Source organism: Gadus morhua, chromosome 22, assembly GCF_902167405.1.
Source record: "Gadus morhua chromosome 22, gadMor3.0, whole genome shotgun sequence".
Taxonomy (NCBI): domain Eukaryota; kingdom Metazoa; phylum Chordata; class Actinopteri; order Gadiformes; family Gadidae; genus Gadus; species Gadus morhua.
In genome coordinates this window covers 15,952,277-15,976,590 of record NC_044069.1, presented here as the reverse complement: position 1 = coordinate 15,976,590, position 24,314 = coordinate 15,952,277, and the positions used below count along the sequence as shown (strand labels likewise).

Genomic DNA, 24,314 nt, shown 5'->3' with positions numbered 1-24,314 from the left:
TATCGTTTTAAGTGTTAACATCACAGGGAATCTGAATTAACTACGAGCCGCCTCATGAAAATGGACTAGAACAAAGCAAAGTTTGGGTTTCCAACACAAGAGATGAGTTTGAAAAGACATGGTGGGTATTTGTGCCCGGACAAGTGCTTACATGTAGCTGCTAGTACTATCGTACAATGTTCCTTCATTTCCAAGGTGAATCTTGATCCTTCACAAGATTTTTTCCAAAACTAACAAAGGCAACCACTCAATGTCCTGACATGGGTTTATTTGAAAACTGTAAAAAAAGAACCATAATGGAAATTAAAAGTTTGCAATAACATGTATCTTAGCACAAAGGTTTAAGCCTTATTTATTGATCATTTGACAGCTTTCTGCTTGGACCAAACAGCTGTACCCATTAGCTGTAGTACTCTTAACTTAAGTAATATTGACACTGAATAAAACAATTTTGTTAGGTCAACAATATTCTTCTCAAATGTGTTGTATCTAAAAATGATTTTACAGGTGAGTGATTTCCCGCACGTCGGACCAAAGGGAATATTCCAGTTTTTCAAGTGAGCAACTGAGGAGGGGAGATGACTTTCACTGAGCCTAGACTCGTAGTCTAATGGACCGGCCTCTGTAGAGAACCGTAGGGAGAAGACACAGAGATGGGCACGTTTGATACGAACAAAAACAAAAGGTAAACCATTAAAACGGCGATTAAGATCTGGAGATGAATTCATGATCAGCTAAAACAAAGACTAGGGTAACAAAACGTTTAAGACGAACACAGTGTTTGATCATTAAGTAGCACATTATAAACCATATTGTGTAATTCAAAGTCCAGTTAGATACAGTGCTCTGGCCGTTAATCAGTGCTATAGGTGAAAAGGGCAGCTATGAAAAACATCGACGCTACGCATACTGCTTCGACAACAGGGCAATGATGTTGCATTGATTGATAGTTGGGATGACAGTCTGCTTAGCTGGGGCTTGTGTTCGTTCTGGAGCTGATAGGACGTGGACCCCTCTTTCTGGGTGGGTCTGGAAAACTAGCCTCCACATCTGAGCACAAGGGCAGTACAAATCCCAACACAACATCAATAAATTATAAAAACCGTAGCCAAAGTATTTTGCCAGTTTTAGTTTTTTTAGTTTTTTTTGTTTTGTTTATCATTCTACAGCGGTTGAAGTAGAACGATCTTTCCTATAAAGTTACAAACACTAAAATAAATAATCACTCTTTTCCCTTTGAGTTTTTTCTTTCGTTTTTTTTTGCGTAGAAAATACCGCTGTGGGCGGGCGCGGCTGGGCGGAGGGGCTAGGCTACACAGGACTAGGATTGATTGCATAAATATCCGATCCACTGACCGAAGATCCCACCACCACCTCCACCCCTACCAACACCTGTCTCACCCCTGTCCCACCCCCCCACCCGATCTTTGTGGGCACACTTGCATCCTCGCTCACGCACACACAGTCCCATAGTGCTTGGGCGGCGGGGGGGGGGGGTTCTGTACGGGGACCAGGTTGGTAGGATCCCAGGGGCCCGGGCCGGGGCCTCAGTAGACCCAGTTGACGGGGACCCACTGGGCCTCGGAGCACAGTTTGTCCACGGCCCCCTGCAGCGTCTCGAAGGCCTTGTCCAGGTTGTCGTTGACGATGGTCAGGTCAAAGTAGTGGTTGTAGGCCCGCTGGATCCGGGCCGACTCGTCCACTGTCTTCCTCAGGTCCACGTCCTGGGGGGGGGGAACACAGACACGTACCATTTAGATGAAGGGAGACATTTGTTATACATTTCTATCAGTCTAAGCCCCGCAAGGTGTAAACCTAGAATAAGAGAGCAGGTAATAGTGTGTGTGTGTTCGCTTTTGTCATGAGCAAACCCAAGTAGAGATACTTGAGGGACATCTTTGTTTGCGGCAGCAAATTAAAGTCAATAACAGGATTATACATGGTAATTTCTCGGGCCATGATGGCAATACCGAAAACATCAAACCTTACCGATACTCTAGTGTTTCATAATATAGTACCGGTCACCAATTAGGACTCCCTTGTGTGTGGGTGTGGGTAATTGAGAACAAGTGAGATTGCCTGTTGAGTGTGGAGAGCATCACAGAGTATGCATTGAAATGAAGATTAATGATCAGTGTGTGTGTGTGTGTGTGTGTGTGTGTGTGTGTGTGTGTGTGTGTGTGTGTGTGTGTGTGTGTGTGTGTGTGTGTGTGTGTTGAACACTTGTGGCGGACGGACCGTGAGTTGCTTGGTGGTGATGCCGGCGTCCACCACGGCCTTGTGCATGGCCTTCAGGGTGTCGAACTCTGGGGCGGCGATGAACACCACGTAGGGCATGAACTCTGCCGTCTTCAGCACCTTCAGCGCCTGCGGAGGTCAGGGCTGGGGACGTCATTGAACCAAGTGCACCGCCGCCATGTTGACTTCCACACCAACCAAACCCTTCTTGTTATCGGCATGTTTTAAAACATCTATGCATCTCTAAAACACACATTTAGGGATGCATTGGACGTGTTCAGGACACTGCTTCCAACTTTGCAGATTTGTCTTCTTTGATGTTAAAGGGGTGATATTTTGCCACCAGGTGTTGATGAAGTGTGATAAACCATTACAAGCCGTTTTAAAATATGCCCTTACCCTTTTTTTAGTGGGAGTGTCCACACAGGGAAAGGCAGGTCTTCAAACAGCTTGTGATCACACTTGGTGCATTAATATCACCCCTTTACCCCTCCTTAACACTCCTTAACCCCAACCAACATTCCAGCTCCACTGCGGCCGCATGGAGGAATGGTATACGGTTTCGTTAGTCAGAGCCTGTCTAACTTGACTGAACCGACTTCTTTACAAAATGTGAAGCAGTGCATGCTGGGAGTTTTCATATACTCAGTGGTGTTCTATGGCCTGACTGCTCGTGCACTGGCTCCACGGTCCTACCGGTGGTCCTACGGCTGGGTGTACTGGGGGACCCCTACCTGGGGGTTGACGTCCAGGATGCAGGTGCGGCCGGTGTCCACCACCTGGTGGATGGAGTCGATCTTGGTGCCGTACAGGTTGCCGTCGTACTCGCCGTGCTCCAGGAAGCGGCCCGCCTTCACGTCCGTCTCCATCTCCTGCCGCGTGGTGAAGTGGTACGAGTTGCCGTCCAGCTCGTCGTCACGGGGACGCCGCGACGTGACTGGACGAGGAGAGGAGGTTTTTTAGGTCTTGCATTCTCTTTTTTTTATGGAGATTATATACCATATTCTCATAGGACATTTTAGATCTAAACTATTAAAAAAAGGGGGGGAAAAAGACATAAAGGGAATAAGTCCAAAGTGATGCCAGAAGGCCAGTAGAGTCAGACCAGATGAAGAAGGTCAAAGGTTACAGAGGTCCAGTGCCTTACAGGGTATGGTGCAGCCGAAGCGCTCTGGCGTCAGGACAACCAATCGGTTCTTCAGGCTCCGCCGGCCCACCCCCTGAGCTCCAATCAGAACCAGAGTCTTCCTCTGGAAGGGCGGCATTTTGGCCACCTCCTCGTAGATCTGCAGCTCGTGCCTGTCAAACTCTGGCCAATGGAAGATGTTGTAGCGAAATGGTCAACCAATCAGAGCTGGACAGTCTCTTGAGCCGGTCAACCAATGAGAGAGTGAGAATGAATGACTCCTCCTCACCTGCGTTCTTAGCTGTGAGGTACATCATCTTTTTCTTTTTTTTCCCAGAAATCGTTCCACACAGGATACCTGAAAGACAACACAACCAGCTGTACAATACTGTGTTGTGGATTCGTGTTTGCAGTTACACCAGTAGACCACACGGGGGCAGCCTCTGCCCTTTTTTCCCCCCCAGAGTTAGGGAATCAAAATTGGTCAGATGTACTGGACCAACATTTCAAAGTGCTTTGAACATCAAGAACATTCCCAATCTTTCATATGATCTCTCTCTCTCTCTCTCTCTCTCTCTCTCTCTCTCTCTCTGTGTGAAAGTCGATTTTTCCTCCTCTACAGACCCCTGTTTTTTCCCATTCATCTCAACAGGTTACTGTCTCGTTTATCCATTACAATCAGTGTTGATCTGTGTTAATCTGTGTTGTCTCTCTGCCATCTGTCCCTCTGTCTCTCTTCCTATCGCTCAGTCTCTCTCTCTCGCTCTTCCTCCCTCTAGCCAATAACAATTGCGATGGAAGCCAGAGATTCTCACAAAGTTAATGCATTCTCCCGCCTATATCTCTCTCTTCAGCCGTTGCCTGGGACAACCCTAGCGTTGTCTCGGCCTGTATATCACAAACAGCAGAGGACGTTTCACTTGAAGCCAGTGTGAGCAGACAGGCTACCTGATCCCTCAAAGTCCCTGGGTACGAAGGCCTTCCTCTTCTCCTCCAGGAACTGGCTGGGGATCAGCCCGGTGGCGCCGCCTTCCACCTGGCACGCCTGGCGACAAACACACACACGGCACACGGGGCATGAGTGGAAGGAGCCAGGCAGACTGACGGTCGGGCGAGGCTCGTATACACAGGGTGTGATGGAGTGGAGAGAGGGAGAGGGGGAGAGAGGTTCAGGGAGTTCAGATTAGTGGCAGGATGTTTAAACTGTGCGGGCCAACGGATTCAGGGCTGAGTCTCCTTTAGTTAAAGACAACACAGCGGGGAGGGTAGAGAAGGGATTTCAAGAACAAAAAAGACACGGCGATCCATCCAGGAGAGGCTTCTGATCTCGTGCGCTGGTCTGTGATTGGCCCAGGACTACATTACATTGCATGTATACAACACACACACACACAACGTGTATTTTGTCAAACACAACAGGAAGGACATAGGAAGGACATGTCATGGGGTCACAGAGAGGCAGTTAAAAGAATTGCTTTACAAGAGCCAATGAGGGAAAGCGGGAGGGGCTTAGGTCCCCAGTACTGCGAAATGTGCCGCAGCGCCATTGGTTAAGACGGGGTGTGTGTGTGACCTGTCTCACCTGCCACCAGTTGGGGTCCTCTCTATTGACGATCTGCAGGATGGCCCCCCTCTTGAAGCACATGCCCGCCTCCCGGCAGGGGATCAGGTTGTCGTGGGCGGGGTCGTAGTCGAAGTGCGGCCGCACGTACACCTGCCAGGGGGAGGAGCCCACTGTAAGACCTTCAGGACCCCCCCACGTGTGTGTGTGTGTGTGTGTGTGTGTGTGTGTGTGTGTGTGTGTGTGTGTGTGTGTGTGTGTGTGTGTGTGTGTGTGTGTGTGTGTGTGTCCTTCAAAGTCCCTGTGCTATCAATAAAAAAGACATGTTTGCATAGGATAATGCATCTCTCACACACACACACACACACACTCCTGAATTAAAAAAACACAGAACAAACTAAACATCCATAATCAGATCTAATGCCTCTGTATCGCTTGTATTTGCTTTTAATCCAGCGCTTAACTTCCATAATGAATAGAACATCGTATCAGAGGGAGATGGTATGACTGTTCTTAAATAAAATGCCTGTAACTGTTCACAGGTACTGAAATGCATTATTAGCTCAATTGAAATATTTTGAAGATATTCCAGTTCCTTTTAATCTCAACCATGGTCACCCTCCCTCTCCCCCTCTCTCCCACCCCTTCCATCCCTGACATGAGTGCGACAGAAGGGGTGTGAAGGTCACATTGAACGCACTGTCCACCCTTTTCACACACGCCCATTCAAGGTCAAACCCCCCCAGCTTTGGCGTGTGCCAGGTTGAGGCGGGCGGTCTGACAGGAAGTGGGAGTTTACATACGGGGTCAGAGGAAGCTGTAAACCAAACGGCGCCAGAGAGGGCAGAACGCTCTCCAGACATTAAATAAAAAATCACTTTGGTGTCCTTGCATTACGCGGACATTAACGGAGAGCTTGAACAGCATATCAACACATTATCACTGACACAATTGTTTACTGTACATTGAATAATGCTTATTATTTTTTAAATATTTACCATACGTTTTATTCTAATGTTAGTATTTACTGTACATGTTATTTACCTCACTGTACACTAACTACGAGTATACAGTGTTTTCTTACAGGGAGCTACAGTGATGAAAGATCTGTATTGTACAACAGGGCTTAATGTTACTGTGTGTGTGTGTGTGTGTGTGTGTGTGTGTGTGTGTGTGTGTGTGTGTGTGTGTGTGTGTGTGTGTGTGTGTGTGTGTGTGTGTGTGTGTCCCACTCCTGGACACATAGTGACCTAGATAGTATGTGGAGTGGTATTAATAGGGCTCCTAGGAATCTCTTTCTAACGCTGAGCATTGTGGGAAGACCACGGCACGCATCATTCCTTCAGTCACACATCTGCAGCTCCTAAATGTGTGTGTGTGTGTGTGTGTGTGTGTGTGTGTGTGTGTGTGTGTGTGTGTGTGTGTGTGTGTGTGTGTGTGTGTGTGTGTGTGTGTGTGTGTGTGTGTGTGTGTGTGTGTGTGTGTGTGTGTGTACATACATATCTATATATGTATATACAGTATATATTTATTGCTATAAATCTACATATATTTATAGATCTTTAGATATATATGAGTGTGTGTTCTTGTGGGGGTGCGGGGCTGTGTAGTTGGGAAGGATGTGTGTGTGTGTGTGTGTGTGTGTGTGTGTGTATATATACATATATATATATATATTAGAGCTGTCAAGCGATTAAAATATTTAATCGTGATTAATCGCATTAATGTCATAGTTAACTCTAATTAATCGCGATTAATCGCAAATTCTTTTTCTATGCTAAATATCCCTTGATTTTTTTGTCCCATAATTCTTCTCATTCTAATTCTCTTATCAACATGGTGAAGTGCATCGGCTTGCCTTGTGCAAATGATTTTTAATGATAACAACATTGGCATATACACTGATCAAAACAGGACGATACAAAAAAAGAGCCTATAGTGCAATTAAACGACTGCTTTGAACAAATGTCATTTGAACATAGCAGTCAGGCTACTGCTTCTTTGTTTTGAGCCAAAGAAAAAAAAAAAAAAAAAGTTTTTTTTTATTTTTTTTATAAAATAATTGCGTTAATCGCGCGATAAAAAAATTAACGGTGTTAAATTTGGTTTGCATTAACGCCGTTAATAACGCGTTTAACTGACAGCTCTAATATATATATATATATATATTAGGGCTGTCAAAATTGCTCAAAAATGACATTCGAATGTTCGTTTGGAAAAAAATCACGAATTCGAACTATTCGAATATCTGGTTGCCTATTTTACGCAGTTGCCGTCAATATGTCAATAATGCGACAAAACCATGGTTGAAATTAGTGGGATATATATATATCATATAAACAGCCCAGTAACGTGGAGGCCTAAACATGAAAAGCCACAACTTTGTATCGCTTGCATTTCACCACCACACCTGCAAGCGCGCAAACTATAGTAATCTGAAGAAGACGCCCGCTTCTGAATGTTACAAAGTATGCTAGTGGTAACGTTCCTTGCTTTGCTTACCATTTATCGAGAAGGCCTATTAAAATCGATAAAGAAAAAAATGCATGTCGCCTACGTCTTCCACCATGCCAGCGAAAGGGCCAGCACTACGCACCGTTCGGATTCATGAAAAAAAAGCTGTCTCGGACTTTGCCGAGAACATTGCGTTATAGCAGCTTTCACCAGCCAGACTACTAGCTCCCTGAGCTCTACTTCGGATGCTTATTGAATGGCATAGCCGAGCTGGAATACCTATATCCAAGTACGGAAACCCCGAGGGGATAAAATACATTCGCTCTTCACAATACTAGTCTGTTACACTTGTACCGCGGGAGTGTTTTTTCACATTCGAATATTATGAGGGACATCGCGAACAGACAGAGGCTCATTCACAAAGCAGATAGAGGCGCTTGTACCGCGGGAGTGTTTTTTCACATTCGAATATTAATTTTCACGTTCGAATTCGCGTTTTTGGATACATTTCGAACGAATATTCGAACTTCGAATATTCGTTGACAGCCCTAATATACATACATACATACATACATACATACATACATACACACAAACATATATGAGTGTGTTTATGTGTGTGTATGTATAAATGTGTGCCTGTGTGTGTGTGTGTGTGTGAGAAATATATATATATACACACACATATATGCGTGTGTGTGTGTGTCTACAGTGTGTGTACCTGTGGGGGAGCGGGGGCGTCCCGGTAGCTGGGCAGGATCTTGAGGGTGATGCCCCCGCTGCAGTCCTTCAGCAGGTCCTGCAGCTCAGTGGGGTGGTTGCCCACGTCCTGGCCGTTCACCTCCTTGATGATGTCGCCCACGTGCAGCAGCCCCTGCCGGTCGATCATCCCCCCGTGGAGGATGCGGGCGATCACCAGGTCCTCCTTGTCCACCCGGAAGGTCACGCCCTGGGGGGGGGGGGGGGGGGGGCAAGAGAGAGAGCAGAGGGGGTGAGTATGGATGACCAGACTTTAAGGAGCAGGCACACCCACGCACTCTTCTGTACATATGCATGCACACACACACACACACACACACACACACACACACACACACACACACACACACACACACACACACACACACACACACACACACACACACACACACACACACACACACACACACACACACACACACTGTCTCCCAACCTTTGACTTTAGGAGTACATCCAGACCTTTTGGACCACGTCTAACGGTTAGAATAGACACACATGCAGTGGCTGAGCAAACAGTGCCAATGCCCCCTTTACACACATTACTGCAAGAAAACCATGGCCAGGGAGCAGTCCCCACGCTGCATGTTCTACCGGTGCTACTGCTTACGCTACACAAACTAGCAGAAAACATAAACGGAAAACATATCTATCTATGTCGAAGGTGACACTAATAAGGCATAATCCTACATTGCCACAACAACCTTTATCCCATATACATTTTCAATGATCTATACTATTATTGTTTCTACCATTGTACATTTGTCTAGATGTAAGAATAAAATCACATGTTAGTAGTACCTGTAGTACCCTGTCGAGCCCCCAGGGGCATGTATACCACAGGTGGATAACACTGCACTGATGCATTCACTTCACACACACTCATACTCGCAAGCACACTCGCAAACAGACACACACAGACACACTAGTACTCTCCATAAGAGTCACTCACCCACACAGACATACACTCACACACACTCTCCATCAGAGTCATTCCCACTGCATCAGTTTTAAGCAAATCAGGAATCTGAAGGGCAACACTTACATAACAACTACGCTGTCAATATTGGGACCTCAGGTCACTCTTCCAACTAATCTACACACACAGTACACAAACATAAGCAACGAGTGTACGTGTGTGTGTGTATGTGTATGTGTATGTGTATGTGTGTGTGTGTGTGTCCCTCACCAGTGGCTCTCCGGCCTTCTTGCGGATGCCGATCATGCGCACGGCGTCGGCTTGCATCAGAGCGTTGTTTACCGCCGCGTCATTGGCCATTTCCGTCGGGGGCGGGACCTCGTAGCACTTAGAGGCCACGATGTCGTGGGCTTCCAGAAGAGACTATGATAGATTGATAGAGAGAGAGAGAGAGAGAGAGAGAGATAGATGGATACATGAACACATAGATCTCGCTCTCCCTATCTCGCGCACTCTCTCCCTCTCCCTCGCTGCCTCGCTCGTGCTCAGTAGGTCAACAGGGTCTTATCCGTCGGCTTACGGCACGCTGCGCTCCGATTGGTGGAGAGGCTTTGCATGGCTATGACGGATTGTTGTGCAGGGCGGTGCAGGGCGGCAGGTGACTGCCCTCGTGCCGTGGTGCACTGGGGGAGTGCTGCGACACAAGGACTGATGTCCTTGTTCTAACGCTGCTGCTGCTGCTGCTGCTGCTGCTGCTGCTGCTGCTGCTCCAAACACTAGACCTAGAAGAGGTTTGTATCACCTGCACCAACCTGCAATACGCTCGATACATCAAGCATTGACTCAGCCAACACTCTAGCATCCTCTAAGCTCACACTCCAGCGTTCACTTAGCCATCGCTCCAGCATTGAACCAAGTAGTTGACCCGGCTGCGTCCTCCGCCTTCTCGCTAAGTTCTGCTACATAGATTAGTACAAGTGAATGTGTATAGATGAAGAGTGTGTTTCTCCAACTGGCCAATAGGAGAACAATGAAACCATGTGTGTGTGTGTATGGGTGGACTGGGTTGAATGCATTTGTATATATATGTTTGTGTATTTGAGAGTGGGGGTTATGTGCATGTGCCTGTCATTGTGTGCATTTTTGTGTGTGTATATGCATGCATGTGCCCTTAAGTTCATATGTGTGTGTGTCTGTGTGTGTGTGTGTGTGTGTGTGTGTGTGTGTGTGTGTGTGTGTGTGTGTGTGTGTGTGTGTGTGTGTGTGTGTGTGTGTGTGTGTGTGTGTGTGTGTGTGTGTGAGGTCGGGACCCCTCTCACCTGGAAGTGTGGCTCCTGGAGGATCTTGGACAGCTCGGTGGCACTGTCGTCGCGGACCTGCAGGCTGCTGATGTCTCCCAGTATCTCCGTCACCAGCTCCACGTTGTTGTCCTGCACCGCCTCAAGCTTCACCTCCTCCACCTGCTCCTGTGCCTGCTGGCCGCCAGGGGGGGGGGGGGGGGGGAGGGAGGAGGTGAGGAGGTGAGGGTGGAAGTGCTTATGGCCTCACAGAAGGTGCCCACCGTTTAGTCCTGTCTGGGAAACTGTGCACTCTTGTCCGTTTCCCCCTCAAATTGTGCGTCTTGTTTTGGAAACTGTTCTAAAATTGTGCGTTTTTGTCTGGAATACCTTTTTCTGAAATTGTGCGCTTTTGTTCTGAAGGTTGTGTTCTGAAATTGTGTGCTCTTGTTTTTAACGAGATGAGCCACCCTCATTGAGCCGTGTTGGGGTTCTTGTCGTTAGCGTTAATGACCCGTCAGTGTGTTAAATGTGTTAATGGTCACCCAAGGGACCCCTTACCCCTTGAGCAGCACAGAGTGACCCTCAGCCATGTCTGTTATGGGCTGTAGCAGCTCACAAAGGGCGGCAATGCAATATGTGGCGATAGCCGTGAGAGAGTGTGTTTGTGTGTGTGTGTGTGAGTACATGATTTGCATGCCGTCCTATCAGCTCTGCACCATACCTCAGCACCTAGAGCCACAGCTGTAAGCCAAGCGCTACCTAGCAGCAGCAGCAGCAGCCAGAAGCAGCCGTTAGCGTTGTGCGCGGCGCTAGCCTAGCTACGTGTGTGTGCTACCTGAGGGGGGGAGCGTACAGTGGGGCTCTCCATGATACCGCGCAGGAAGAGCAGGTCGATGTCCTTGGCCCCCTGGGAGGCGGGGGGAACCTCGCCCGGGTGGTCCAACGCCTGCTGCATGGCTGCCAGAGGGGGGGGGGGGGGGGAGGAGAGGAAGAGAGAAAGAGAAAGAGAAAGAGAAAGAGAGAGATGCTTTGAAACATTGCAATATAACCTTTATGAAATGCAGCCATCTAAGCATGGTACAGCAGAAACACGCCCGCGTCCATGCATTGGCAAATTGGCATACCAGGAAAGGGAATTGACTGTTTATGGGAAGGTCGGAGGAAAGGTGGATGGATAATTGTCCGATACATCAGGCTCAAAGTTAGTTCTTTTAAAGACAAAGAAAGGAGAGAGGGAGAGGGAGAGGGAGAGATGGGGTTGAGCAGTATCATACAGCTAACTCCATAATGACAGAGTCGTAAAGCCAACGTAAGCCTGTTTAAGAAGCTCAAAGCCTTGCAGAAACGTGAGCATGTATATAGTATGCGTGTTGCCATGACCTGAGTGTGTGTGTGTGTGTGTGTGTGTGTTGAGATGCATATCGGTGTGTTGTGTATACACCCCCTACGTCCAGGCCATGCATCCGCCAAGCACATGGCTGACCGGCGGATTCCAATCTGCCCTTCTCCTCTCCCTCAACCCGTCTCCCTGGCTGTTATTGTCTGACTCACTCACCAACATTTCCTCCCTAGATCACTTACACATTACGGTGTAACAGAATCAAAGGCGAGTCCATTTCCTCTGCTTCCTTTCAAGCGCAAACCCGTAGCCCGTCTCACAACAGTGTAATATCCTAATGGCCGGCGATGGAGTCTATTGTTTGCTCTCTGCGGACGTATAACCATTCAGGAGTAATCAGAGGACGTCTTATCTTGATATACGAATCACCTAGCCGGCCGCCGGAGACAGTGGCCGCAGATTTAGATGATACAGGAGCACTACTGTGCTGTAAACAGCAGGCTGCCACCTGCTCACGGCTCAGATATTTATGCCTCGTAAGAACGACAACTGGAGAGGGAATATGTGCAGAAACTTTTTTGGAAAGAATGCGGGGCAACCGTTCCTATGCAAATAAAATTGTAGGGTTGTTTGCGTTTCCGCGTGTGTATACTACGCCGTGTGTGGTTTGCCGATTCGCTACCGCATTCTCCCACACAGCCACAGAAATGCACACACGCGTTCGCAAACGCGTAAACACACGTTTACACGGAACAAAAATCTATTATGCTCATACCCGTGATTACTGAGACACACAAACACTCCCTCAGCCTCTGGTAGAAAATATGCAAAAAGATTCTACACTTGCACAATACGTCTGTATGTGTATGGGATAAGGCAATGAGACCAAAGACAGGGAGAGAGAGTGACTGGTAGACATTGTGAAACCCCTCAGAGAGAGAGAGAGAGAAACAGAGGGACAGAGAGTGAGTTAGTTGAATGAGTCACGCACATGGAAAATGTGAATGGATAAATTGTGTCCTTGTTAAGACAGCGTTTTATTAACCAGGGAGATGACCAAGAAAGCAAAGTGATTCTCTAACTGTCAGGGTCGTGCGTGTACACACAAACGCATGCCAAAACACAGACCCGAACTGTGTGTGTACTTTGGTTTGAGTTTGACCTGGTTGTACAAATCACTGTGTTCTCAACCACAAGAATGCTTGTCTATCTGAGCCACATTTGTGTTTTCTCTCTGTGTGTGTGTTTTCTCTGTGTGTGTGTGTGTGTGTGTGTGTGTGTGTGTGTGTGTGTGTGTGTGTCTGTGTGTGTGTGTGCGTGTGCGTGTGCGTATATATATATATGGTGTAAACCCAACTGTCGTTGGTTCAGTAATCCCTGTGCTCATCAGCGTGGTGTGACAGCCTTCAGAAGACCTTCACCACATCGACAGAAGGGAGGAACGGAAGGATTTTACATCCACTATCTTACCCTCCATGGTTGCCCCTCTTCCTCCTCCTCCTCCTCGCCACCCTGCCAATCACCCCCGATGCTTGGGAACCCCCCCCCCCCCCCCCCCCCCACCGCTATGGTGATGGTACATTGCACTTTTCCCACAGCCTCAGTATCTCCCCCATGCCAGCAGAGCATGTGTGGATTGACTAGCAATGCAGGTGCTCACCCTCCCCCCCCCCTCCCCCTGCCTCCCCCCTATGACTAATGGGTTTGGAGATGAACTCCCGAGAGAGTCTAAGCCTCTACACGACTTGCATCGACTATGAGGGGATAAAATACAATAATAAAAAAAGAAGCAATTCTCACACTCCTCAGAGCATCAGAGGAGTTCCAGGTTCACGTTCGCCTTGGGAGGGAGGGAGGGAGGGAGGGAGGGAGGGGAGGGAGGCAGGGAGGGAGAGGGGGGAGGGAGGGAGGGAGGGAGGCAGGGAGGGAGCGGAGAGAGAGGAGGGAGAGGAGGGAGAGCAGGGAGGGAGAGGGGGGAGGGAGGGAGGCAGGGAGGGAGCGGAGAGAGAGGAGGGAGAGGAGGGAGGGGAGGGAGGCAGGGAGGGAGAGGGGGGAGGGAGGGAGGGAGGCAGGGAGGGAGCGGAGAGAGAGGAGGGAGAGGAGGGAGAGCAGGGAGGGAGGGAGGCAGGGAGGGAGCGGAGAGAGAGGAGGGAGAGGAGGGAGAGCAGGGAGGGAAATTGCAAATACAAAAATATTTCTCGGCAGAGCTGCTCGTCGGCTGACAGGGAGAGCTCACAGTTGCTCACAAAACAAAATAGCAGAATGGGGAAAAACATCTCGTTCTTTTTTTTTTCCTCTTCCCATATCCAAGAAGAAAACACCTTCCCCGGGCCCTACGAAACACGTCCCTCTGCTCATAAAACAAACTAAAACCCACGCTGTAAAAGAAATACCCAGCCAAGGAAAAAAACAGACGCTGGCCTTTCTCTACCTCAGAGCGGGTCACCGGAGCACCAGGATGCAAACAACAAAAGCAAGGGGATGTGCTGCAACAGCTGCCTCCGTCCCTCCAGACACAACCGGTCCACCGCTCTATCTGCTCTCTGTAGCAGAGCTGGATCCTCTCACCTGGGGCCGGCTCTGGGTCAGGGGCTCCTGGGCGCTGGTGGTCCGCGGGGCAGCCCTCCCTGGTGGGCTGTCCCGTCCCCGCGGCGGCGGTGGGGGTGGTGGTGGTGGGGGCGGCGGTGGTCTCGGAGGGGTGGTCCTCCTCAGCCCCCAGCCCGTTGGGCCGGGTGTCTTCCATGGCCAGCACCATCGCCGATCTTCACTCCTGACCTTTCCTTCCTGCCTCTCTTGTCCTCCCCTCTCTCTTCTTCTCTCCTCCTTCTCCTTGTCTTCTGCTGTCCTGTAGCCACGAGCACGCTAAATGCTAACCGCTACCGGGTGGGGGGGGAGGGGGTCTCAAGCGTCTTCACTGGGACCACTGACCCGCTAAACTCCCAGACACAGCCGGATAGAGAGAGAGGGACAGAGAGAGAGAGGGAGAGAGACAGAGAGAGGATTTAGGGCAGAATACAACAGCGGCACACACAAAGCACACGACAATGGGCCAGGGATTAAAAACACGAGGGATACTCAAGGCAAGGGCAGACGAGGCAGATAGAGCTAAAGGAGAGAGAGAGCTAAAGGAGAGAGAGAGAGAGAGAGAGAGACAGAGACAGAGACACAGAGAGAGGGGGTTACAGATGAAGAAAGACGTCGGAGGGAGATAAAGCGAGACGCTGCAGAGGAGAGACTTCTAGCTCCGCACACACAGCTGTGAACACGGCACGGTGAGCAGTCCATACCCCACAACACTGGCTTTAATACCCTTTCCCCTGCCCCCTGCACACACACACACACATAATCCATCAATCCTCCCTTGCTGTTGGGTTTTTGCTTCATTACCCCTCATCTCCCCCAATCTCGTACCTCCTCGTCTAGACAGAGGGACACACACACACACACACGGTTTCCTTGGTCATTATGTAAGTAGTTACATAAGTCTGGTTGAAGGGTCCTGAACCTCAGGTGGCTGTCATGGCCCCCCACCGGCTCCTTGGCTTCAAACACACACTTAAATCTCCCGACCCCCCCTCACCCCCTTCTCTCTTACAGTGTCTCTCTCACTCTATCTCGCTCTCTCATTATCATTCCTTCCCTCTCTCCATTTCTCTTTCGATCTCTCCCTCTCTTTGTCCTCCCCTCTTTCTGGAGAACTTGCAGGGGGACTATTCACACTGTTCAGTGTATGTCAGTTTGTGGGTGGAGTGGGGATGTGTATTTGTATGTGTCATTGTGTGTGTGTGTGTCATTGTGTGTGTGTGTGTGTCATTGTGTGTGTGTGTGTGTGTGTGTGTGTGTGTGTGTGTGTGTGTGTGTGTGTGTGTGTGTGTGTGTGTGTGTGTGTGTGTGTGTGTGTGTGTGTGTGTCCGTCCTTAATAATGGCCCTGCATTCCTCCCAGCTCGCTCCATCCTCGTTCCTTCCCGCTCTCCAACTCCCCCAGGTTTCCCGCTCTGTGTGCGAGTCCCCAGGTACATTAATCATTTTGGGGTTTTGCCACATGGCCGCAGGCACCACCACCACCAGCCCTCCACTCCCAGCAGAGCCCGGCCACGGTGTTCATGTCTCCGTTACTTTGTCTAATGTACACGTTCATACACGTACTGCGTGAACTGTCGGCGGATCAGCATGCGGTAGGCGATGACGTTTAAACTATTTAAAAGAGGCCGTGTCTTTGAGTGGATAAAGCAGCAGTGTGAAGAGGCCTGGGCGACCTGTGGCCGCTCGTAATGGGAAACCTTTTTTTTTTTTTTCATCGGGGCTATTTTTATACGGTTACGCGCTGTGATCAGGGTTAGTCCGCCTGAATCTGGGCCATGTCCTCATGAAATCTATTAGTCCCAGCGCTCAACCTAATGGCCTCCATTCATTATGCACCAGCCACTCAACCCACTCACACACTTACTCCCCAACACTTCAAAGTGGCTGGCCACTCCCAGGGAGCCCCTGATCCACTGTCCCGCGGGGGGGGGGGGGGTGGACCTCGGAATACAACCGGCAACCCTCCCTGGTTATGTGTTGGTGCCGCTGCAGACATCCCCTCTGGATCTCTGACGTTCCTAAGCTACGTTATATAACACGTATACAAGGCACTAAAGTGCCTCTGCCATCTGCTGCTTGTTTGGACGTTGGTGCTGTGTAAACAGATATACACAAGTCTCTGAGGCCCCGCCCACATGCCCCAAGCCCCCCCCCCCCCCCCCCCCCCAACACATCTGGGCGTCCGTCTCTCCCTCCTCCTCGCCACCTGCTGAGCCTCGACCCCCCCCCCCCCCCCTCCCCCTCCTTGCCCCGACAGCGATGGGATTTTTTCATCTGACTGCCGCGGAAAAAACCCTCTCCTTCACCTACCCTTGCACATTGAAATCAGGCCTTCATGCGTTCACATCGAGTGCGTTCATGCATCCATTAAATTATTGAGCACATTCCTTTGAGACGGGGAGGGAGAGAAAGAGGGGGAATGAATCACTGAGAGCCGTGATCTGTTGGAAATGTCCCGGGACCAAAAACAACCTTCTCCTTCTCCTTCTCCTTTCTTATTGGTCCACCAACAGAGAGAGAAGGAGAGAGGGAGTGATGTCGCGCGGAGGCCGAGCAAGAGGAGGCCACAGCTGAGCCCGGACCGAAGCACCCAGCACCTTTGTCACACTTGAGGCCCGACGGCGTACGAGACGGCGGGAGGATGGCCGTCGCGTTCCCCTCCCGCTCGCTAAATGAAATAAACCGATTACCGGGAGCATGATGGAGTAACAGAAGGCCTGATGAGACCGCCGCAGCTCAGATTTCCCCTGAAAGCCTCGCCAATAATACCAGGAAATGATTTCTGTGGGGCCAATCATCTGTCTTGTTCTAGCTAAGAAAATGAATTAAGTCGAGTTGATGTACCTAGTAATTTAGTACCTTCCATCTATGCCTGCGCAGGCTAGCAATAAAAGCCGTATGAATTATGAATAGTGCTAAGTAAATCTAGGACCCGTACTTGCGATCAGCTGATTCAATATGTATCGTGTGTGTGTGTGTGTGTGTGTGTGTGTGTGTGTGTGTGTGTGTGTGTGTGTGTGTGTGTGTGTGTGTGTGTGTGTGTGTGTGTGTGTGTGTGGTGTGTGTGTCCGTCCATGGAAGGATGCAAATAAAGTAATGCCAGAGGCAGCCCTCATGCCCCACGGACCTTGTACCCTCGGTGCCTCGCGCCGGTACTGTGACTGTGATAAGGGTGCTGTTCGTCATCATGAGACCCTGCAGTACCACGACAGCAGCCTATGGCAGGGGGCACGTCAAGCTCCCAGTACGCACTTTGAGTGCATCGTGACCTCTGCTGGGGTACAGCAAGGATCATGTGATCTAATGTAGTGCTTGGATCGAGGATCTATGGAGCAGTGTTGTGATCCATTTCCTGCGAGACAAGTGTGTGCGTGTGCGTGCGTGCGTGCGTGCGTGTGTGTACCTTTGCCAGAAGGTGTAGCCCAACCTTTCAACGGCTACCTGCTACTCATCAGTTGACCCTGGAGATCTACAGAGACAGAGCAGAGGAGGGCAGAGGCAGAATATTAGTTGACTTGAAGGTAGGCCGGCAGGTAGGCTCAACTGGTTACTTCTTTCCGAAATGATTGTGAACTGATTCCTGTCGGTACCCTTCTTGGGTACCAGAAGACCTTGGGTAGTGTATTTCGTTGATAGAGGATCGACTGAGTGTCGTTCTGAATGCCCTTCTCTTTCGTTTCCACTTCGCCCCATCCCTCTCTCTCCTTCTCCCTGCACGTCTCCCTCGGTGATAGAGTGCCAGTCTCGCCTGACCTTTGTCCGCTGGCTCTGGCTGGCTCCCGTCTCCCTAGCGCTCACTTCAGGTGGCTCTACAGCATTTCCACCACGGTGGTTCCATGCTGGTGGTACAAATCAATCCACCTCCCAGGAAAAGTGATTACCCTGGCCGATCGTTCAACTCAGGACGCTGGACCAGCATTGACATATGTGCTGGTCTGCCTCCTATCGCTGCTTTATATCTCATTCCCTTCTCCCTCTCTCCTACCCAGAAGCCCTTTTCATTTTGCAGTTTGGCACATCAGCGCTAATTGGTCCATTGGTCAAAGAGAGTGAGAGAGTGAGCGAGGACCTGGAGAAAGTGAGAAAGAGGGAAGAAAGTAATAGGGAGAGGAGGGGGGCGTCCGAACTGTCTGGGCAGGCAGATACGTTACGCAACAGAGTTTAGGAAGAGGCCGGGCATTGCTTATTGGAAGTGAAAGTGGTCCCCTGAAAGATTGTAAATGGAGGGGGAGAGGAGCTTCTTATCCAGCCCGCTGGAATGAGGGGGTCAGGGGAGGGCAGGGTGGCCTGAGATGGCCCCCCGGAACCAACAGGGGGGGGAAAGGGATGCAGGGCCGATTAAAAGCAATCATCCTCCGTCTCTCTGAGAGCAGAGGGACTGAGAGACAGATTCATAGATTACTCTACCCAAGGCTGGTGGTGACATATATATATATATATATGAAAGAGAGAGAGAGAGAGCGAGAGCGAGGGCGAATAGAATGACGGTGAAATAATACAAATGAATGAAGACAAAGTAGATTACCTGCCAGGGAAGAGATAAAAACATGAAAAAGACATCACAGACCAAGTCTACGTCCTCCTTTTCCATCGTCAACGAAATCCCTCAACCCGAAACCCCAACAGTCAACCAACTAAACCAAGACGCTTCTTAAAGTGTGCTGCACTGACAAAAGAGGACAACCTCAAAGTCACCAGACAGAACACCACCTGGACCGTGTCGGCCGTCGACGCCTCGGGAACGTGACCTGCCTTCCTCATGCGCAGACGCCCGGCCTCACCGTGCATCATCCAGCCCAGCAGCGGCCTGTGGTTTCCTGTGACACCCTGTCATCACACTGACACCCAGTGACTCCCGGTTAACCTTCTACAACAGATGGGAGCGAACACGCCCATCCGAAGGTGGTCAAACCCAAACAGCGAGTCCAAGCCCCCTGCTGCCATTGGCTAGTGTGCGGAATCAAGGGGGGGGGGGGGGGGGGGGGGGGTGAGGCGACCAATGGCGTGCCCCGTGGTCGCGGGTTGCCAAGCAGTCAGAGGACGACGGCCCCCCGGCTCACGGATGAGGGATTACAGAGGATCAGAGGGGCTTGCTTGTTTTTGTGGGCAAAAGATAAACGCTCACCCAAGCGCTCGTTGCCATGTTGGGCGTGGTGTCGGTGGATAACCCGACGCGTGGGCCGTGCGTTGTGTACGCGTGTGTCAGAGCATGCCAATCGAAGGCCAGCGTCGTAGATGTCCCGAGCAGGCCCCCCACTGCTACTGTAAGCCTCAACGTTGAGCCTTGCATGCATGTCACATGACACAAAGTAACGCCCGAGGCTGGAGCAGCCTTTACTGTTTGAACTTAGTGTGTCAAGAGAACCACAGCAGCCTCACCACCAGCCAGTCCAACGTCTGCTCAAAGACGCCCCGCTGCTGAGAGAGGAAGGCAGGCCCGAGTTTTAAAGGAAAGGTCGCCCACCGTACCTTGTGCCAGCCCCTGCCCTCTCTCCTCCCCCCCCCCCATGGAGCCCCAGGCGCCGGGCTCAGCGAGGATCCGTCACTCTGCATTTCCCTCACTGGTCTGAGGATAATGAAAGGAGGGCTGGCCGACCTCCCCCTGGGGGCAGACCACCACATGTCCTCCGCAATGAGCCCAACCTGCTTCTTGGGGGCTGCGCCGCAATTAGTGTGGTGTTCTCGGAACAGGGTCGAGAAGCTGCCTCCCGCCCTCTCACTGTGCCGCCTAACTTTAGAGGTGACTGGGGAGGGGGGAGGGTGGGGGTGTGTGTATTTATTTCGATGGAGGTTTTTGTGTGTGTGCGCATGGCGGTTTGTGTTTGGGTTGGCGTGTGTGTGCGTGTGTTATTGTGTTGCAATTGCGCATGTCTTTGCATGCATGCATCTATGCATACGGTGTGTGTTTATTTGGGTTGATGTGTGTTTGGGTTGCTGCATGTGTGTTTGTGTGTGTGAGTGTGTCAGGCACGGAGGGAGAGCAAATAGCTGTAGAGAGATTGCCGGACCATATGAGAATGCAGAACAGCCAGCATAGCTCCACTGCCACAGGGCACGCCCCCCCCCGAGCCCCCGCAGACATACGATAATGTAGGTCAGTCGTCACATCCAAGAGACCCCTCAATAAGAGGATTACACTACTATTAAGTGCATTCATAATGATTATAATTATGATTTCGGGCTCTGCAGAGTACCACTTTAGGGTGGTTTGAGACCAAGTTTCTTTGGACACCGCGTCCCACATAAACACAACTCAGACGACGGCGCTGAGATATCATCTGGGTCATTATCGAGCATGTCTTCGTTGTCGGCCCACTTTAACTGCCCCTGCAGTTAACCTGCCTGCTGTGTTATTAGTGGTGGAACAAGCAGCCCTTCTGCTGGGCTGCACACACACACAGGCCGTACGTTTATTGAGCTCCTCTGGAGGGGTAGCCAGGGTGATGGACTGAAGAGGTCTTAATGGACACGGCTCGGGATGTAAATCATTGCGTCTTATGGAGCTCTCTCCGTCTCGCTCTCTCTGTCTCTCGGTTTCCAGCAGAAGAGCTGAACTAGAACGTGAGAGGCGTAAGATTAGGAAGGTAGGCCAGCGAGACGGACCGAATGCTTAAAACGTACGTATGCAAGGCAGGCTGAGGCAGCTGACAACTTAACATAAGGACAGGGAACTGAAATAAAGTCCTTCCCCCTGCCAAGCGCTACTTTTCATTTCTCGAGAATAGTGACTGTTTAAGACTTGGCTGTCACCGTGTTCATGCTTTTTATCATCACTGCGGTGTCAGCGACTTTAAATAAAGGCTTCCTCTCAAAGCCACAGCCGTCATTGACAAAGTCAGAGACGGTCACTTGTGAAATCGATCCCCTTTGCAGCCCAACGGTTAGCTTCGTTGGACATGGTGCGTGTGTTAGACACCATCCACGTTGTAACGTTGTTAAAGCTGTCCAACACCACAACACTGATTCAATCAGCAACCGCAACCGTGTTAAGTAATTAGCTCCCTCCATCCCGGCTGCTGTAGGAGAGCAGGTAATGAAGTGGAACGGCGACCCTGGGTGCGACGTGTCGTTCGTGTTTCACATTAAGGCCGTAGAAATGGGAGAAATCTGCTGAGTCAAAGCATTGATTCAGGGAAAAGATAGTTGCCCTGAATTTGTTTTCTATGCCGTGGGATAGACAAGTCTGTTTCTTAGAAGTCAACCCCCAAAGCAATTATCTCGTCATGCCTTGCCTGTAGTCATCATGTCTCATGGGCTAAGGCCGGTTGTGGGTGTTTCATAATAGGTGTGTGCAATCAATATCGTCGCTATAATGACACATGAATTGATCACTATCACCAGGAGGGTCACTTAACTGTGTGTGTGTGTGTGTGTGTGTGTGTGTGTGTGTGTGTGTGTGTGTGTGTGTGTGTGTGTGTGTGTGTGGTGTGTGGTGTGTGTGTGTGTGTGTGTGCCACATCATTTCAGTTTAATTTGCTCTCTCACCCAACCCTCCAACATCCTCTGAATGAACGTTCAGAGTAGCAGCCCGTCTGTGAGCAGAGAGGATGCTACACAGAGCTCAAAGCCACGCCACTGAAGATGTTTGAAGCTGTGTTTTTTCAGCTTTGATTTGGCACTTTCATTGATGATGTGGCACAGAAATGGACTTGAACAAAGGCAGCAAGGACACGACTTTGAAGTGAACCTGTCGTCCATGCTAATACTTACTGGTCCTTGGATTAAGTAGTCAGCCAGCTGGCAGCAAAGCAAAATATGTCAAAATGTTGCAGTGCAATGAGGACACGCTGGTCTTTCTCTCCTTGCCTTCACAAGCGCAGCTGTGTGCCAAGATAACTCATTCATCAAAAAGGAAAAATCAATGGGCGATTTTACATTAAACTATTAGCTTTGTTGTTCTGCTTTGTGAAATGCAAAACGTCCAACTTCATCTCTTCTGCTCTGTGCTTCCTCCTTAAAATTAGGTTGTGTGGATTTAATCAGTTCCTCTTCTTCAAGCCTAATGAACACACCAATTGTTATAAACTGTCTAGGGGTGCAATAGGATCTTAGGCTTCACTTCTATCATTACACCCTACTGGCCTAATAGCCAATCCTAGCCACTCCCTTTAAAGGATCCCCAAGGATATTACGCACGTGTGTGGGCTTCCCTCGTCACGTGACCCCGTCTGGAACGACGTAAATGCCGAGTCAATATCGATACCTCATGGTGCTGTCCAACCTCGGATTATAATTCACTGGAAGCACATGTCCCGTTGAAATAACTATTTCATACACGGTTTTTCGATTCATTCCTCGGACTAAAGACGTTTGACGTTGAGCGCATTCACGTTCTCCAGGGCACTCGTACGTCTGCAGTGACTGGGGGGGGGATCGATATCCCTGTCTGCCGGGTTGTCCGAACAGCAGCCCCGAGCCAAGTCTCCCGCAAGTCTATACCCAATTACATTTCATCCCCATAAGGACACTAGTGATGGTTGAAAGCGTTTCACGAGTGCTTATACAGAGTTATAACTCATCGAATTGTTGACTCGGTAGAGCATGGTCTAGCTCAGCTCATTCATCAATTTGGGACGGTGGCCCCTCTTTCTCTCCCCCCAGCCCCCCACCCCAGGTCCGGTCAGAGTCGTATCAGCGTGAGATTAAAACAGCCCCAACCCAAACCCACTAGGGCTCATCCAGCAGGATCCATGTCACGGATCTGGCGCGCCGTCTGCATCCTGCACGCTACGGGCGCATGCCGAGGTTATTGTCCACAGAGCATTGGAAATTGTACAGTGAGCTCGCCTCACGTGCGGCCATTTTTTTTAACCCATCTTTGCCATTGTGATCTACACACACTTGCATCTTGAACCTATCGTACAATTTAATACATGGCATGCGGGGGAAATAAGAGCCGCATCCAAACCTATGATAATAGTTCCCTGACCACGCACTGCCACCAAACGTAGCGGCGCAGAGCTCCGACTGCCCCCACTCACACACAGGACTGGATAGGGTGGAAGCGTTCCTACTACCAAACTCTTAATGCACATATATGGCAAAACAAGAAGTATTTTCTTTGACGTGTTGCCATGTGGTGGCGTACAATAATGTAAACTGGCAAGCCAGGAAGTAGAGCGCAGATGTGGCTTACCTGTTTTCTGAGTTCGCGGTAGTCCCGTTGGCTATACGACTCTCTCTCAGCTGTCTGTCGAGGTCCCACAGCTAACTAGTGAAGTACGAGCTGCCAATCACATGTACAAGCCACGCCCTTTCATGTGACGAAGGATAACCTAAACCAATTGCAGTCGACGACGGACGGTCAGAGCCGCCCTCCACGAATAATAGTAATGATTGTAAATATATGCGTATTGCACCCAATAGTTACACGGATTCATGTATTTCAACACATTTTAACATATTTTATATATACATATATTTCTTGATGAATAAAATTTGCAGGACATAAATAAAGCCAATGTAAACATACATTTCGAGATGAATGAGTGAATAAAGAGAACCAATAGGAATTGCAATCCACACAAACGCTCAATTATTTGCACAAATGTTTTGCTTTATTTTACAAGGAATGTTTTGTGATCGAATATAGTTGTGATATAATATGTAGGCCTATGGTAGGCCTTATTTACAATTAACCACCGGCTGAAATGCATAATGTTGATGAACAGGTAAATACAGACGATGAAGAAGTATTTCTCTTAAGTATCTCATATAGTGGCCTCCTGTTTTGGGCTTTTCCAGTTTTATAACATAGTAACGATACACGATGGTTTATTCTAAAGATTGGCATTTTTAAAAAAGCCACTAGAGGGCGTCATTACACATCCAATTGGCGGCATATTCTCAAGGGGGAATTCATGTCGACGCCTAGTTGTTATTCGAACGCCTCAAAACGCCACAGAGCTGAAGAGATGTCAAACTGAAGACCCAAAACACATGAACACATACATAGACATCAGTTTGGAAGCACATGTTCAAACAATCACACTTTAATAGAGCAGTTGTAGCACAAGCGTTGCCCTCTGATGACAAATCATTGTTGGAATTATTATAA

At 49.5% G+C, this 24,314-nt stretch overlaps 1 protein-coding gene across 10 annotated transcripts; it reads right to left on the bottom strand.

Moving 5' to 3' along the window:
* Window positions 1-247: 247 nt before the first annotated feature.
* Window positions 248-23,474, bottom strand: pals2b (protein associated with LIN7 2, MAGUK p55 family member b). Of its 10 annotated transcripts, none has more exons than XM_030347519.1 (14): window positions 23,394-23,474; window positions 17,661-17,726; window positions 14,242-14,604; window positions 11,170-11,291; window positions 10,374-10,529; window positions 9,325-9,477; window positions 8,101-8,328; window positions 4,947-5,078; window positions 4,313-4,409; window positions 3,654-3,722; window positions 3,386-3,547; window positions 2,973-3,175; window positions 2,239-2,367; window positions 248-1,724 (listed from the first exon to the last, which is right to left on the bottom strand). In XM_030347519.1, the coding sequence occupies exons 3-14, from the start codon at window positions 14,426-14,428 to the stop codon at window positions 1,548-1,550; spliced, it is 1,815 nt and encodes a 604-aa protein (XP_030203379.1). In that variant the 5' UTR covers window positions 14,429-14,604; window positions 17,661-17,726; window positions 23,394-23,474; the 3' UTR covers window positions 248-1,547. The 10 variants fall into 10 exon arrangements, with proteins under 10 accessions (XP_030203379.1, XP_030203381.1, XP_030203382.1 ...); XM_030347521.1 differs by having other exon boundaries at window positions 10,374-10,526; XM_030347522.1 differs by having other exon boundaries at window positions 10,374-10,526; window positions 11,188-11,291.
* Between the last annotated feature and the right edge of the window lie 840 nt (window positions 23,475-24,314).